The sequence below is a fragment of the Triturus cristatus genome, chromosome 4_1 (assembly GCF_964204655.1).
Source record: "Triturus cristatus chromosome 4_1, aTriCri1.1, whole genome shotgun sequence".
NCBI classification, from domain to species: domain Eukaryota; kingdom Metazoa; phylum Chordata; class Amphibia; order Caudata; family Salamandridae; genus Triturus; species Triturus cristatus.
Genome location: NC_140585.1, coordinates 858,987,066 through 859,003,408, shown reverse-complemented (window position 1 = coordinate 859,003,408; position 16,343 = coordinate 858,987,066). Strand labels below are relative to the sequence as shown.

Sequence of the window (16,343 nt, the reverse complement as noted above, 5' to 3'; positions counted from 1 at the left end):
CTGTGCCTAAACAGATGGGAAATCCTAGATTAAACTTAAATTAAATGCCAAAAATGAATACAAACCCATTTCAAAACGCCATGACAATTTCAAAATCCGATGTCACAATTTTAGAATGCTGCACTACGATTTCAAAATCCAAGCCAGAACTCATTGCAACAATTCCCTTTATTTGAAACCGATGGCTCCGGTTCTGATAATTCCCAATGACCGTGTCTGATAAGGGAGAAAAATTGTGTACTTGGCGCAGTCTTCGAGGTACACTAAAGTGGCTGATTTGTAGATGCGGAGGTTTATGGTCGCCCTGTATAGGTTCTCATTAATACAGGAGCTACCCATTCTAGCGTGAGAACAGTGGAAGTCCCAAACCTACCTCTCTCAGGGAAAACTAGCCAAATAGTGGGAGTTACAAATAAGCAGAAACTGAATCCAATATCAGAGAATGTCCCAGACAAAATATGTACGTTTAGAGGAAAGCACCAATTTGTTGTGTGCGACACCAGTTCTGTGAAACTGTTAGAGTGAGATCTTCTGTGCGAGTTAAATTGCTGCATTTATTGCACACCGGATGTTGTTGTGTTTCTAACACTATGAGGATGTCGATTTCAAATTAATTAACAGCAAGCCGAAGTAGGGATGTTCCCCTTATTGACCATTGATGCATTATCTGAGGAGTTGAGAAAAATCGTGAATGCAGAAGTATGGGATTTCACAGGAAAATATATCAGACTTGGAACCGGTCCGAGTAAATGTGAAGCCAAATGCTATCCCAGAACGCCACTATATGATGAGTCAAGGGACCATTACAGGAATAAAACCAGTGATAGAGGATATTTTACAGAAAGGGATTTTGAGGGAAATAATTAGGAGTCCATGTAATTCCCCATCGTGGGTTTACAGCAGCCCAATGGTAAATGCAGGATAGTTCAGGATTTGAGGAAGGTGAATGAGATAGTGATGCCCTGTTGTATTGAATCCAGCCACTGTATTGTTTCAAATACCATGCACTGCAGAATGATTTGTCATTGATTTAGTGCCTTTGCATAAAGAAAGCCAGTACATTTTTCCTTTGTGTTCCAGCAGAAGTTATTAATATGGTGTTGTATTCCACAAGGGTATACAGAGAATAACCCCATTTTTAATCAGACCCTGAAAAGAAATCTAGAAACCCTACAGATGCCCTCTAAGTCTAGCCTTGTTCAATATATAAATGATCTGCTTGTGGCATCAGACATGATGCATGTAAACATGACACCATGGCATTCTTGAATCACCTGGCTAAGAATGGACATAGTGTCTCCAGGTAAACTGCAGTACTGTCAAAAGGAAGTTCAATATCTGGGACACATTATTGTGACGGGATCTAGGAAGCTGTCACCAGTAAGAGTGGAAGCCATCTTACGAATGAATCCGCCTCAAACTTAAAAGGAAGTCCGAATGTTCTTAGGAACGGTTGGCTACTTTAGGCAGAGGATATCAAATGTTTCCTTAATGGCAACACCTCTACTGAGGTTGATACATAAGGATGTGTCGGATCAGATTCCATGGGACAACAAATGTACTAAAGCATTCCTGGAACAGAAGGAAAAATTAAGTCATGCCGGGCCTTAATATACTAAAGAATTCACTTTATTTCGCAGCGAAAGAGATGGGTGCACTCTCTCGGTTTTGACACAAATGCATAGAGGAGCTTGAAGGCCTATAGCTTATTTTTCCACTACACTTGAACCTGTACCGGCAGGTCCTCCTGGCTGCCTAAAAGTGGTAGTCATTGTATTAGTATGGAAACAAGCGAGAACATAGTGATGGAATACTCTATAACTGTTATGGTCCCACACTGTGCAGCTATTGATGACGCAAACTAAAACCCAATACAACTCATAACAGATTGATCAGTTATGAGCAGAGTATTTTGTCCGCAGAAAAAAATCACATTAAAGCGTTGTACAAATAAAAACCATTCCACATTACTGCCTGTAAATCAAACTTATAAATGTGAAGAATATGACCACGATTGCCTGGCTGCAACAGAACTATGCACCAAACCCAGTCATGATATTAAGGATGAACCACTAATTGAGCCCAACCATGTGATTGTGGATGGTTCATGACTAAGAGGAAACTATGACACACTGAGGGTAGCATATGTCGTGTACACTATAAATTACGTTATAGAAGCATCATGGCTTCAGTGTTTTCCGCATAAGTTGCTGAATTAATTGCCCTTGCCAGAGCCTGTAGTTTAACTACAAAAAATGAGTCCCCAATAAGGGTTTGGTTCATGATTTTGGGCAGCTATAGTCACAGCATGCTTTTCTTACTCCCTCAGGAACCCCAATACAGAATGGAATCCATATCAAGAACATATTGGAGGCATTGCATTTGCCAGAAGAAATTGCAGAAGTTGTTTCCAGGTCATCAAAATAAAAGCAAATATGTTGCCATGTGCAACCTATACGCTGATTCAGTAGCAACGTATTGCACTCTGTTGGCTTGTACTTTTAATGGAGCTTTCACATGTGAATCTTAGGAGAGCTCTTTTGCCATATTGATGAAAGTCACTAGCACGTGGGATGAACTGAAAAGAGTACAGCAAAATGTGTCAGAGGCAGAATGGAATGGATGGGTAAGAGAAGGATGCCAATGACATTTGGATGTCAGCTGTTGGCCAGTGATGCCCGATAGCTGGTTTCTAATTACTTGATATTATCAGGGGTACACACATTTGAGGAGAGATGACATGGTAAGACTATTCAGACAGAGTTGGTACAACCTCAGGTTTGAGATGTTTGCAGAAGAATCTGTCACAGGTGTGTAATATGTCAGCAACTGAATGCAGAGAAAAGAACATGTCACCTTGACACACACAGGGGGGGGGGATCAGGTGGTCCTTTCAATAAAAGGCAGATGGATTTTAAATCGAGATGCCTGTACACAACGGGTTGAGGTATATACTGGTGTATTTTGTCAAGATGGGGGGAAGCCTACCCGATGAGAAGAAACGATAGTCTACTGTAGCCAAGTTGTTTTCACAAGACCTGATGCCTAGGTGGGCCATGCCAATTTCTCAAGTCAGACAGTGGAACTTATTTCAATTATTAAGTGATGCAGATGATTTGTAAAGCCTTACAGATTGAGCAAAGATTACATTGCAGTTACAGAACAGAAGCATCAGGTATCGTGGAACGAATGACTGGTACCATCAAGTCCAAAATGGCAAAAGTGTGTGCTTCGACTTCCCTAAAGTGGCCAGATGCTTTAACTTTGGTGTTAATAAGCATTCAAAGTACCCCAGAAAGTAAAACAGGACTATCAACACATGTAATCCTGATGGGCAGGGCGATGAGATTACCAGCTATACCTGCAAATGCCTTTGTAAATATTATAGATGATGTAATCTTTGATTATTGCAAAGAACTAGCTGATGTGGTTCATTCTGTCTTTCATCAGGTATCAGCGGCCACACCTGACTTCCACCAAGAAACATGCCATGGCCTCAGTCCCTGCGACTGGCTCATCATCAAGAAGCACATCCGGAAGACTCATTTGAACCCAGATGGAAAGGCCCCTTCCATGTGATCTAGACTGTGAACACTGCTGTTAAATGTGCCTGGAGTTGCAAACTGGATTCATGCCTCACACACTAAAAGAGTGAGCAATCCAGGAGAAGTGCCTTTGGTCTTCGATCCTGAAAAAAAAGAGCTTTGGCGGCTGCACTGCCAGAAGAGTGACCACCCAGAGCACCAGTACCAGTCCAGCCACAAGAAGAGGAAAGAGGTGAAGATCAGCAAGCAAAAAGACAAGTGCCTGAAGTGACACAAAGTGGTATTGAGATCTCTAACGAAATTGAATCAGAGATCGAAGCCTCAAGTTGGAAATACTCAAGGAGTGATACTAGGTTACAAAAACTACCCAGGAGAAGGAACAAGGACCGGAGTAAGGAGGAAAAAAAAAAAAAAAACAACATCGACAAGCAGAATCGCCAAGGAGTAATGAAAACAAGAACCCAAGAAGAAGTATTTCAATAGCTCGGATTCCGGAGCTCATACCTGAAGAAGACAAAACAGACAGTAAAAGTGGTAAATATCCAAATCAACAAGTAATACAGAGATTTAAAAGAGCATAAGTTCATTGTCGAAGATACTCTGCACCTGAATGGGACTATTATGTGAACACTGCTCTGAATGTTAAATTAGAAGACTTGTGCAATGTGAATCCTGACTTTTTAGAGTCACCCTGAAAGCCAAAAGACATTGCAAAAGTTGTTGAAGAAAAATAAGCTGGAAAGACAGTAAGAAGGCTGAATGAAAACTGACAGGTGTTATTTGTTTTACAGAAGACTAACCTAGGCCTGAGAAAAAGCTACAGAAGAGCTAGGGATAACATTTTAGAAAAACACCAAGTAGGTTTAAGAACCGTCTATTTAGAAAACTGAAGCTCAAAGAAAAAAAAGAACACTAACTGTATTAGAAAAGCCACTAACTAAAAACACTGAACTAAGTTTTGTATGATTCATAAAGAAATGTGTTGCATTAGAAATAAGGGCAAGTGTATCATGGGATCGGTTTTTAATAGTAATAATGAACACAATAGTACTAATAAGGTTTTATTTAACACCCGAGACAGAGCTTAAGGCAAAGAACCTTACTAATACAAACACATCTGACCTTAGAGGAAATTATTTTAGTCATTACTTTGTAGGCTATAAGAAAGACGAACATTCTACTAAGGTTTATTCTAGATAAGTTCAAGCATACACTAATGCTATGGATGCAGAGGACTGCTATGTCTGTGTACATTTACCCACTTCTGTTTCTGAAGAGGTTACGCACTATCACATACCCTTGTCTTATGCAGTTTCCTGTAGTATTTTACTATTGTTAGTTTATAGGCAAGGACATTTTGAATACTTTTATTCTAATCATGATTTAGTACTTTCAAGAGTACTCTTGATAGAAAACATGACTTAACACACGCAAGCAAAAGAGATGGACACAGCTTGGTATTATTTCTTTCCACATACACCTATAGATAGTGTAACAGCTTCCGAAAACAATTTAAACTTGTCTACTGCGACCTGTAAAAACGGCATACATCATGGCTTTAGAGGAAAGGTACATTAACATGACAAAAACTACAGATAAAAAAAGGTGATGATGTCTTAGAAAAATGCATGGAAGAAAACAAAATGATTTATTTTTAAATGGTTTACCCTAAACTCAGCCTAGACAGCCGACACAAAGGGAACATTTGCATTTACAAAAAGAACACACCAAAAAGGACAAGAGATGTAGGGATTAGTACATGTGAACACAATTTCGAATTGACAGGGGTATCTTGGCAGATATTACAGGGAGATGAAAATGCAATTCCAGGTGTCTACTACATTTATGGACAAAACTCTTAAAACCTGTTGCCAGCTGATTTAGAGGGAGCTTGCAATTTAGGCATATTGATTCCGAAGAAGTATTATGTTACAAGCTTAGATGCATTAACTTTAACACCAGCATACAGATAGAAATGTAACGTAGAAACTGGATTAGAAGGAGATATTTTTGGACAAGTAATTCCACCTGTAAGTTTAATTATAAACGGTGAAAAGATTAGGAAGATAGTGACAGTAGTGGACAAAATGGCTATCAGCACATCTGGAACCCTGCTTGTTATTAACACAGAGTTAGTTGCTATAAGGTCCATGGTTTTGCAGAACCGCCTTGCTTTAGACATACTACTTGCAGAGAAGGGAGGCGCTTACCGGATGATAAATTAACTCATTGCTGTTCATACATACCCAACGAAAGCAAAGAAATAGAAGATTATGCAAAGAACATTTCAGATTTAGAACCCGAATTACATGAACTGGAAACACCAAGTTTGTATGAAAATTTGAGGAAAAGATTAAGCACTATTGGAAATTAATTTTCAACAGCAGGGAAATGTATGCTGAAAGCTATATTAATGCGAATAGTAATAGTGGGACTTTGTCTAATATTTCTTTCTGCACTATTATTGAATTGTAAATATTTCTCACCAAAAACAGACAAGAAAATCTTCAGAAAAAATATATAAAAGGGAAATGGGAATGCATGGTATTATGAGTGATGACAACATAAAAATCTCTAATATTTAGGGAGATAAAAAGAAAACGACAACTCAATTGATAACGAAAGCGCATTCTGAAGCCTTATTGAGTGAGGATTTAAAAATCATCAGAAGGGATGGACTGTTCAAATAAACCTTTTTCATAAAATTTGCCTTGGTTAACAATGAAGAAAATGTGCCTGACATTTGCAAATAAGTTTTATTTCATTTGATCTGTAGAAGAGAAAACTGAAGACATAGATAATTATTCTTTAGAGTGTGATAAATACCTCATGTAGCTTTAACCATAGAAGATGCTTTCTTGACTGTGTAAAAATAATTGTGCAGCTTAAATAAGTGGTAGGCTCTCATACCTAATGTGCTTCTACGACTTGGTCTGAAAAATATTTTGCCAACTTCTTGACATTAAAATAACATGCCTCTCCGAAACTGCGGATCTAATCCTGTAACTGTAAAATCATTCATCATTTCAAAATGAGCTGCTGTAAGAGAAATGTATTTCCTTGCATCCTCATAACATACGATTTCCTAATTTCACTAACAATGTATTTTGATATATTTTATCCGTCCAGAATACAGTATAACGTTCCAGTACCAAATAGGTTTGGGGCCCTTGAAGTGGTAGACTGACTTTTGACTCCATCTGATCCCTCTCCCACCCAGGAGCAATAGGGGGCTAATAGAGCGCCTAATCTAAAAATTACAGGGCTGCATTCCCTAAACACCGCTGGTGAAACACAAATCGCTTTAGGCGAACCTCATCATAAATCCCACCTGGGACCCCAAGGATCAGTAGGCGTTCCCCTAGAGGAATCAAATGACCAAGCCTCCCCCATTCCTGAACTGACAATAGCAACTAAGGACGGGAATAGATCCCTAGTGGAAATGGGAGTACCAGACCCCGAGCCAAACATGACAAACCATGAACCCCTCAGGCATTATCGTGTGTGATGCCACCTCGAACCTGGGTCTCCAGCTGAAGGTGTTGACATGGAACATTGCTGGTATCAAAAACAAACTCCAAAATCCTGATTGGATACAGTTTGTACAAAATTTTGATGTGCGTCTTTATGTTCCAGGAGACCTGGGCCAGAGAGGACACTGTCATGAGGTGCTTTGCACCTTTTAATGTGCTAGCAACAGTTCGGGCTGGACTGCTCCCATGAGGCACAGGGTCAAAACTGATTTGCATATGGCCATGCCTGAACTGGGGTGGCGTGGTTAGCAAAATAACGATGGATTAAACCCAGATCTGTGACTAGGGGTGAATGTTTTGCCAATGTGCAACATTCCGTCCATCATCTTGTGTGTTTTGCTGTTCGCCCTATGTGGGAAGGGTATACCCAGACGTGGGTCCCGTGCTCACTACGCCACTGGAGTCAAGCTATCCTGGCGGAAGAGGGGCGCTACCCCGAAACCGGTCCTAGGATGCTTGATTCCGGTCCAGAGAAGACATGGCTTGGCAGTTCAGGCTGGACTGCTCCCATGAGGCATAGGGTCAAAACTGGTTTGAATATGGCCATGTCTGAACTGGGGGTGGGGTGGTGAGCAAAATAACGATGGATTAAACCCAGATCTGTGACTGGGGGTGAATGTTTTGCCAATGTGCAACATTCCGCCCATCTTGTGTGTTTAGCAACCACGGGGGGCAGAGGCAGACCATCGGGTGGGTTAGGTACATGGGTTGCCACACAACTGGACTGTACTGTTGAACAGCTGAACACCTCTTCGGATGATATCCTGTGTACCCTCCTTACTTTTAATGCTGGGACCAAAACTGCATTTATTAACATCTATTCGCATCCGGGGGCCTTTACCCAGGAATCCCAGACCATATATATGCTTACTCCATTCATCGAGCTAGTTCCCCTGAATACCAGGTTGGTGATAGGTGGTGATTTTAACTGTCAGTTTGAGCCCCTAGCCCTCCCTACTGACCCATCGCTTACTGCCGAGGATTCCCTTTGGCTGATTCCTGAACCGTTGATCCCCTCCGGTGAGAGCTTGGACCCCCCCTGGTATTACAGATCAATGCAGTCACACTAACCCATGCATTGAGGGCATGTAACAGTCGTACCAAGTCAGACCAACCTGGAAAATCCACTTTCAATAGACCAGGGCAAGCATCTTTATTGGACTACATGTTGGTTGAAGTAAGTATATGGCAATGGGTTGTAGTTTTCGCAGTCTGGCCTAGACACGACAGCGACCATAACGCTCTGGTACTCGATCTTAAGCTTCTGGAATTTTATAGTCCCCCAATCACTAGCAACCTCACTGGTACCAATCTATCTTTAGAAAACAACAGGAGGCGAATTAGGTGGGAAACCCTGAAGCAGTCACCAGGCAAGATCACTGCCCTGTACTCCCTAATTATTCCATCTTTATTGGTAATGGAGTCCCGTGCTCTCCATGCCACTGTACTCAAGCTATACTGGCTGAAGAGGGGCAAAACCGGTACTAGGATGCTTGTTTCCAGTCCAAGGAGGACCTGGCCTGGCAGTTCGGGCTGGACTGTTCCCAGAGGGGACAGGGTCAAGACTGATTTGCATATGGCTGGGTCCAAACTGGAATGGCATGGTGAGCAAAAAAATGATGGATTTAGGCCCAGATCTCTGTACTGGGGTGAAAGTATGACATTGTTCTGCATTTTGTCCATCAATAGTTCTGTTTGCGGAGGCCGCACAGACCCGTAACTCTAATGGTACTACCGCTCAACTTACGACCATCTACACAGATCTGACCACTAGTTTGACCAACATCTTTAATCCCTTGATATACTCTAAAGGCAAGAGGACCCCTAAAACCACTTGGTTTAATAAATCCTGCCGAACGGCAAAGGGTGCCCTCATTGAGGCCATAAAACTAAAAGACAGATCTCTGGTAAAAATCAGGAGGGCCCAAAATAGCGATACTCTAAAGATAGCCAAAACGGAGTGGGATTCTGAAAGATGGGATGCAATAATAAGAGATATGAGGGCGTTCTGGACACTGGTTCGAACAACCAGCACCTCAGAGAGCTCACCCATTGAGCCGAATATCGCCGCAGACGCTTGGAAATTTCATTTCCAATCGTTGTATTCCACCCCGGACGGTGTAGAGCCCACAGGGGGAATCTCGCCAACTGTTGTGGGGAACCCCCCTGAAGACGATGGAGGATTCACCCTGACTTAAGTGCTTAGTGCAATTGGGAAGCTTCCTCTTGGAAAGGCCCCTGGACTAGACAAGATTCCCGGGGACCTATTTCAGGAGCAGCCCAATATCTGGGGTCCATATTTATGTGTAATATTTATTGCCATTTTAAATGGCATGGAAATCCCAGATACCTGGTTAGGGGCAGAAATGTTCCCAGTATATAAGAAGGGATCTCCCCTCCTGCCCACCAACTATAGGCCAATTAGCCTGATTGACATAACCCAGAAGCTGTTTGACAGGATTGTCCTGGAGCGCCTCCAGTCCTGGGTGGACGAGCTTGAGAAATTGAGTCCGTACCAGGCTGGCTTCCGTAAAAATATTTCTACCATTGACCAAATTTTCAGGCTCCAATTATTATTATATGAAACACCAGTGCATAGTGATACTGCTAAGTGCAATGTGGGGCTGATCAAAGCCCGATTAAAGGCTATTGGACGTATGTTGGTACTCGTAATAATTAGGAGTCAAAAACCCTCATACCTTACTGAACCATGATAAAAGAGGCAATGTCACACCTAGTTAATCCTTTCATAAGCTGTTCCTGCCGATCCTCTCAACTCACTTAGCACAATAGAAGTTACATAATAAAGTTGGCAAATATGCATTAACTGGTAAAATGATTTACAAGCGCCGAGGGTAGTAGTTAAAGAATTTACATTATTTTCAAAAGTTTTACATTTCGAAAACTTTCATAGAAAATCTTGAAAACTTGTTTCAAATAAAACATTTACAAAACGTACCCGTTTCAACTGTACATTCTGAGAATCTGTAGGACACCGTATTGATATGCACTATTAAAGTTTTGCAACTCATGTTGCAACTAGACCAAAATAAACGTTTATGTATGTTCTCGTCAACGCCTGGGCAAGCTCCGACTTCCTTCATCGCCAGACTAATACGCACAGCCTGGAGAATACACTTTATTTAGCATCTATGTTACGTTTCCTTCTATGAGCTTGACCCTCATTTCCGCCTCGCAACATTTAACACCCTTCTTCTCCTTGTAAACTCCTTTCTCTATCCCAAGCAACTGGACTATCTCATTTCCTGCAACGGGCGCCTGACATCAACAGGAAGTAGACACTGGCCTAGCCATGAAAGTCGGACCTCCAAGCACTTCTTCCTGGCGAACCTGCCACCCCTCTCTATAAGGACTCAATAACGCGAAACATTTGGGCTTCAGTGTACTTCCTGCCAATATATCTTTCCCGGTGAGCTTGTACCCCGGACCAACAAGAGATCGGCTCTTTGAGTCTCTCCTCCAATTGATGTGGATAACTCTCACTCTACCAGGGCAAGGCTAAGACCAAGCACCAATCCGGTATGAACTGGTTCTTTGCTAAAACAGGGCAAGAAAGCCCCAGTAATGACAACTCGCCAAGGTTGTAAAGGTTTAATTTATTTCTTCTTAGAGTCAGTTGCGTCTACTACTTCTACACTATGTCATCTCATTCACTCGTAAGAATGGCAACTGTCACAGGCGAGTACGAAGAATCACCTCCCTATGCCAGCCCCACTTTAGTTTTCCGGTTATGGTTACTTCCTGTTGCAAGGATACATCACCCTGATTATGTAGCACACTCGCCCCCACTACAAGGTAGGCTAGCGTCATGAAACTTTTTCTTCCAAGGTGCTAATACGGTCACGTGCCTTAACTTATATTGATCACCCCAGGTTATAGTGCTCACCCCAGGTTACACACCCGCCCCAAATTTGCCACGTTCTCTCGACCAGGATGTGGCTGTGTTCGGTTTCTAACCCGACGCGTAGACTTTGCGCCCTCGCCTCACTCACCGTCAGCCCGGTGCCGAGCACTATCACGTCGTACTCCTCATTCATGGCTGTCGAGTATGAAGGCGCAGGTCTTCCGGTGTTATTTTTGGTCTTGGCTTGCTCCTGTGTGTCTCTGACCGTCGCGGTTCCCGCGGGCGGTGGAAGAAAGAAAATGGAGCTCGGAATAGGGCAGGGGAAAAGGAAACGCGGAGTCCGTCGTGAGTGCTCTCACGGCTTCCGTACGGAAAGGCACTGTCTGCGGACTGCAGTGAGACAGATGGGTGGGGCACCATGAACATTGACGAGGGACTAGCAAGAGCAACCCTTTAGTGGAAATAAGCGAAAGACACATTGACTAGCCTATACCGCACATGTTCCCTCTAACTTCTCAACGGCTCTATTACCAACCCCCGCGTGGGAGTGAAATGTGGCGACTCCCCCTTGATCAGTGTTAGTGTGAAGTTACAATAGTTAATTAATCCGTGCTTTATTATCTGTTCGGCGTAAAACGCTTCAACGCCTAGTCAAGGGTGGTAAGCATTATATAAATGCTAATTCAAAAATCCAAGGGAGCATATGTCTGCGCAATTGACTCTTGTATAAGAACTGCACTCTGTTTTTCGAGACGGCGGAATGGGTAGGTAAAGCACGGTCCTCCGGGGGCACTAGAGAGCGAATACATCCGTATAGTGGCAATCCACGCTGGTCTTTACTTCGCGAGAGGTGGAATAGTAGCTGATATCTATTGTGGAACAAAATCACATTTACACACACGTTCGGATATCCTGCAATGGAACCAACTCGTAAAATATAGACGGTGTGGTGACCATTTTGGTTGGGTATACGGTCTTAACAGAGGCAAAACGTAGCCTTCCACCTTGGACGGAGCTATTTGGCCAGTCATCAAAGTGAGTGCCTGGGATAGATCCTTTCTTTGGCGAGGGTACTGCAAGGCTCCGTTATTTCACAGGATTATGTGTCGCTGGCCTCTTTTTTGGACCCTATTTTTATTTGCCCAAAATAAACATTTCTGCTAATTCGACCGGAATACTTTCACGTTAGAATACTGATAGCGGCCATCTTGGATTGGAGCATTTTTATGGCTAAAGCCGTACTTGCGCCCATTTTTTTTGAATTGTTACATTTTCTCAATTAGTCTGGCATCTCTTTCTATGCTGTCAGTATCTCGTAGAGGTTGATGGACAATATCTCAAGCGGAGAATGACCACACAACGGGTGCTTGCTTCCCTGATGGCCAGACTCAGCAACGTGAGGACTTACCAATGTGCTTTGCTGTTAGCTGCAGCGTTGGCAGTGTGTGCTTTCTATTACTTCGGAGCTGAGAGGGAGAACTTCTCCAGCACTACCAAGAGGATAAAAGAGAACCAGGTCGCCCAGGCCACCACCTATGACTTAGAACTTTCCTTCTCTGATGGAAGGCTGGGGGGCAGCAACATCGATGGAAGTCGCACCCCTTCCAAGAGCAAGGGTCTGGACACCAGCAACAGAGGCATGGTCACGGATTACCATCTGCTTATGATGTTCACCAAGGTGGAGAGAAACCAGGGCCTCAGGGAAAAGTTTCAAGTGGCTATCAGCTCACTGGTTAAATATGCCAAATTCGAAGCCAGTGAAGTGCTGAATCTGCACTTCCTAACCGATGACCCTAGCAAAGAAGTAGGCAAAATGGTCTTGAGAGAACTCCTGCAGGGAGTGCCCTTCAAGTACAAAGTCATATTTCATGATGTAAGTGCTTTCACTGAAAAACTGTTCCCTATTGTCGAAGCAATGCAAAAGCACTTCAGTGCCGGTTCAGGAACTTACTACAGTGATTCCATCTTCTTCCTATCTGTGGCAATGCATCGGATAATGCCAAAGGAAATTTCCCGCATCATCCAGCTAGATCTAGATCTGAAGTACAAAGCTAACATCAGGGAACTGTTTGAAGAATTTGACAATTTTATTCACACAGCTGTCATTGGAATAGCCCAGGAAATGCAACCTGTATATAGGCACACTTTTTGGCAGTTTCGCAGAGAAAATCCTAAAACCAAAGTTGGTGACCCCCCTCCTGAGGGTTTGCCCGGATTTAATAGTGGAGTTATGCTGTTGAACCTTGATGCCATGCGCCAATCAAGACTCTACAATCAGTTGCTAGAACCGAAAGTGGTTAGCCAGTTGGCAGAGAAATACCATTTCAAGGGCCACTTAGGAGACCAGGACTTCTTTACCATGATTGGTATGGAGCACCCAGAGCTCTTCCATGTCTTAGAATGTGTTTGGAACAGACAGCTTTGTACTTGGTGGCGGGATCATGGATACAGTGAAATATTTGATTTGTACAATAGCTGCGAAGGTCATATCAAAATTATTCATGGAAACTGTAACACGCCAATACCAGAAGAATAGCACCGAATCTGTACAGAATGGTGACTGTATGCTATTAGGGTATGTAGGCAAGCGTGGAGCTGCATAAACACCACAAGTGTCTATGCATGTCAAATAACTCCTTTGCTGAAAACAACATTAGGAGCACTATTAAAGTGATCATTGAGTGAAATCTACAGAACGGGACTAATCTTATGAAGAAAGTCACATTAAAAGTACTGTGGAACGGGCCTTACCGCGAGCCCTTAAAATGAGCAGAACACTTAATGTGTGAATGATGGGAGTGCCTGTAAAGAAAATAACTTTAATGTTAAAATGCTATCCCACATTAAACTTTCAAAAAAAAAAGTTTTTTGCTAAGAGGCAATGCAATGTACCATGAGGGTCATGGCGAGACAGATATTTGGTAATTTAAACAATGGCTTTTGAATATACCTCCTTTATAATTTAAGAGACATTTCTGGATTTTTGAGCTAGTAATTGCCATTTTGTGCATTGATTTTCCCCTGTTCCTCTTCAAAAATCAGCCTGCCAAATTATTTTGAAGGAAGTTGGAACCTGTCCCTCCTAACCAATCGTGGACCACCTTCCTTCCTTTTTGGGATATGTGCATTTATCACTTGTTTTGTAGGACAGGTATCTGTTGAATAGAATTATGCAAAGCCTGAATTACAGTGATGCCGCCTAGCATACAGCAACAACCGTATTACTGGAGCAATATGCAGATCGGAGGCTATTGATCTGTTTTATTAGTCCATTGACAGTGCAGCTATAAGCAATGTATTTCAGTGATTTCATTTGTTTTTAAAAGTTTCTCGCGCATGAACACTTAAAAATGCCTAAAGTGCATATTCATTACTGTATTAGATATCTGGTAATCAACTTTTGAATAATTCAAGACCAACCAGTGGACCAAAATTGAATTGTTGAATTACTTTTCTGACTATTCTTTTCTTTGTATAATGAATGCAATACTTATTCCATTTCTTTCTTTTTCTCTTTTGCTCTATCTATATCCCTTTGTCGCTCTTGCACATTTTCTCTCGTTCACATTATCTGGTCTTTTCTTGTAACTTACTACATTTTGTAGAGGAAGGTCATAAACTTTAAATGTGAAATTTCTTTTGTCTTTGAAATATGAACAACCTAAAGAACATTGATAGCTTTTTAAACCTACCATATTTCTTTGTTGATGCTGCCTAGGCAGATAAGGAGGAAACAGAATCCTTACCACTGTGATGAAATGCATGTTTGTTTTAAGTCTAATATTTAATAAAGAGATATTTGCAAAAGTGCTGCCCACGTGAATTAGTGTTCTTACTTGTATGAAGGCGAACATCACTTCAGTGTTGGGACAGCACATTTTCTTAACAAATGCTTAAGTCATAGCCTTCTTTGGTGGGAGCATTACATGACCCAAGACTAAAGTGACTCTCTTCTTACTATTGTGTCACATAAGTCAAAGGTGTCAGCCATTGTATAGGGAATCTATTTGTAGGCAAAAACAAAGAGTTCATTTTTTTCGCAAAGGACTATTTGCAGTGACTTTAACCATTGTCCATCCTAAATAACGAAATGAGTTGATGATTTTTTGCAAAGGTCTACTTGCAGTGACTTAAGACAGTTGACTATTGTCCATCCAAAATAATGAAATGGACTAGAAGAAAAATAGCACTCTGACTCCTATGGAGGTAAACTCCTCTTAGAAACACAAGACACGTTAAGTTTATTTCTAACTTGAATTACACTGCTTTACAGCTCACTGGAAATTTCGGAGATAGGTTACCTGATGATTGAGGGTTGACCAAAGATTCAAATTCAGAGATATAGAAAAGAGAAGTCAGATCAATACAGTTTAATTTCCTGACCTGTTGATTTCCTCAAAACACATTATGAAAAGGTCAGACAATTTTGATCAAACGTTTTTACAGTTTTTACAAGTGTGTGGGGGGTGGGGTACTGAACACTTTCTTAAAGGTGAATCTGTCGTCTGATCTGAGCATGGCTAAATTCTCAGTTTATAGAGCTTGTTGAAGAAGCCAATTCACCCAGTTTGGGATCTAAGCTTAATAGAAAGGAACATTGTTGCATTGATAACAAGCACTTGATGTGCCCTAGCATATAAGAGGTTTATTTGGTCAACTCAGCACCCTTGGATTAATTAGGGCCTACTGGTTTCTGGCTGAGAAAGCCATATCTAAGATTTTCGGTTTGGGCCTCACCAGATCAGTAGTTTGTCTTGGAAGGTGCCTAGAATCGATCAAGCTCTTGTGTTTCTAGATAATTTACCCATGAAGATTGACATTTTTGATTCCACCTCTGGATTAACAGCCACCTTGCCATATAGAGAGGGCTCGGGCTAACCAAATCGTTTTTAGGTCTCTCTAGAGTCAGCGCATGCGCTGCTCTTGCGAGACATTTAGTAGCTGCTTCAAAAAGCGCTACCTTGCCGGCCACCAGCTTGCTAGAACGCGCACAAGCGCAGCACTTTATCCTGTCGCGTGTGCGCACAACTCGCGTCACCACTCGCGTTTTTTTATTTTTATTAATTCATTTCGCGGCCGCTGCACGGCCAATGCTTGTCTTTTTTTTCCTTCCCCATCCTCAGCAGTCTTTGTTTCCCCCGATTCCTCGCCCACTTCCCATTACTTCTCCACCACTTGCTCCTCTATCGGTCCCCCAACCCAAATGGTCCCTTAAATAGAATATATTACGTTTTTTGGAAAGCCTGGCAGCTACTGGGTCGCTTCACATGTCAAAATGCATTAACATGCATGTAAAATGTCATTTTTAATATGTGTCGATCCAAGTGGTGTCTGCGGTTCGATTAAAAACAAAAAAATGAAAATGTAATTCCATAGGTAAGCGCACACATGCTGATGCAT

At 42.0% G+C, this 16,343-nt stretch overlaps 2 protein-coding genes across 2 annotated transcripts in view; one reads left to right on the top strand and one right to left on the bottom strand.

The window, feature by feature from the left end:
- The window catches only part of GDI2 (GDP dissociation inhibitor 2), a 312,370-nt gene extending 301,148 nt beyond the window's left edge, over positions 1-11,222 (bottom strand). Inside the window, exon 1 of the mRNA XM_085653570.1 lies at positions 11,092-11,222. Coding sequence (XP_085509696.1) covers positions 11,092-11,136 — 45 coding nt within the window. The 5' untranslated portion in view covers positions 11,137-11,222. The remainder of the gene's footprint in view (positions 1-11,091) is intronic.
- A 1,069-nt stretch (positions 11,223-12,291) lies between these two features.
- On the top strand, positions 12,292-14,753 carry XXYLT1 (xyloside xylosyltransferase 1). The gene has a single exon (XM_085653571.1). The coding sequence runs from the start codon at positions 12,292-12,294 to the stop codon at positions 13,477-13,479; it is 1,188 nt and encodes a 395-aa protein (XP_085509697.1). The 3' UTR covers positions 13,480-14,753.
- Positions 14,754-16,343: the final 1,590 nt, after the last annotated feature.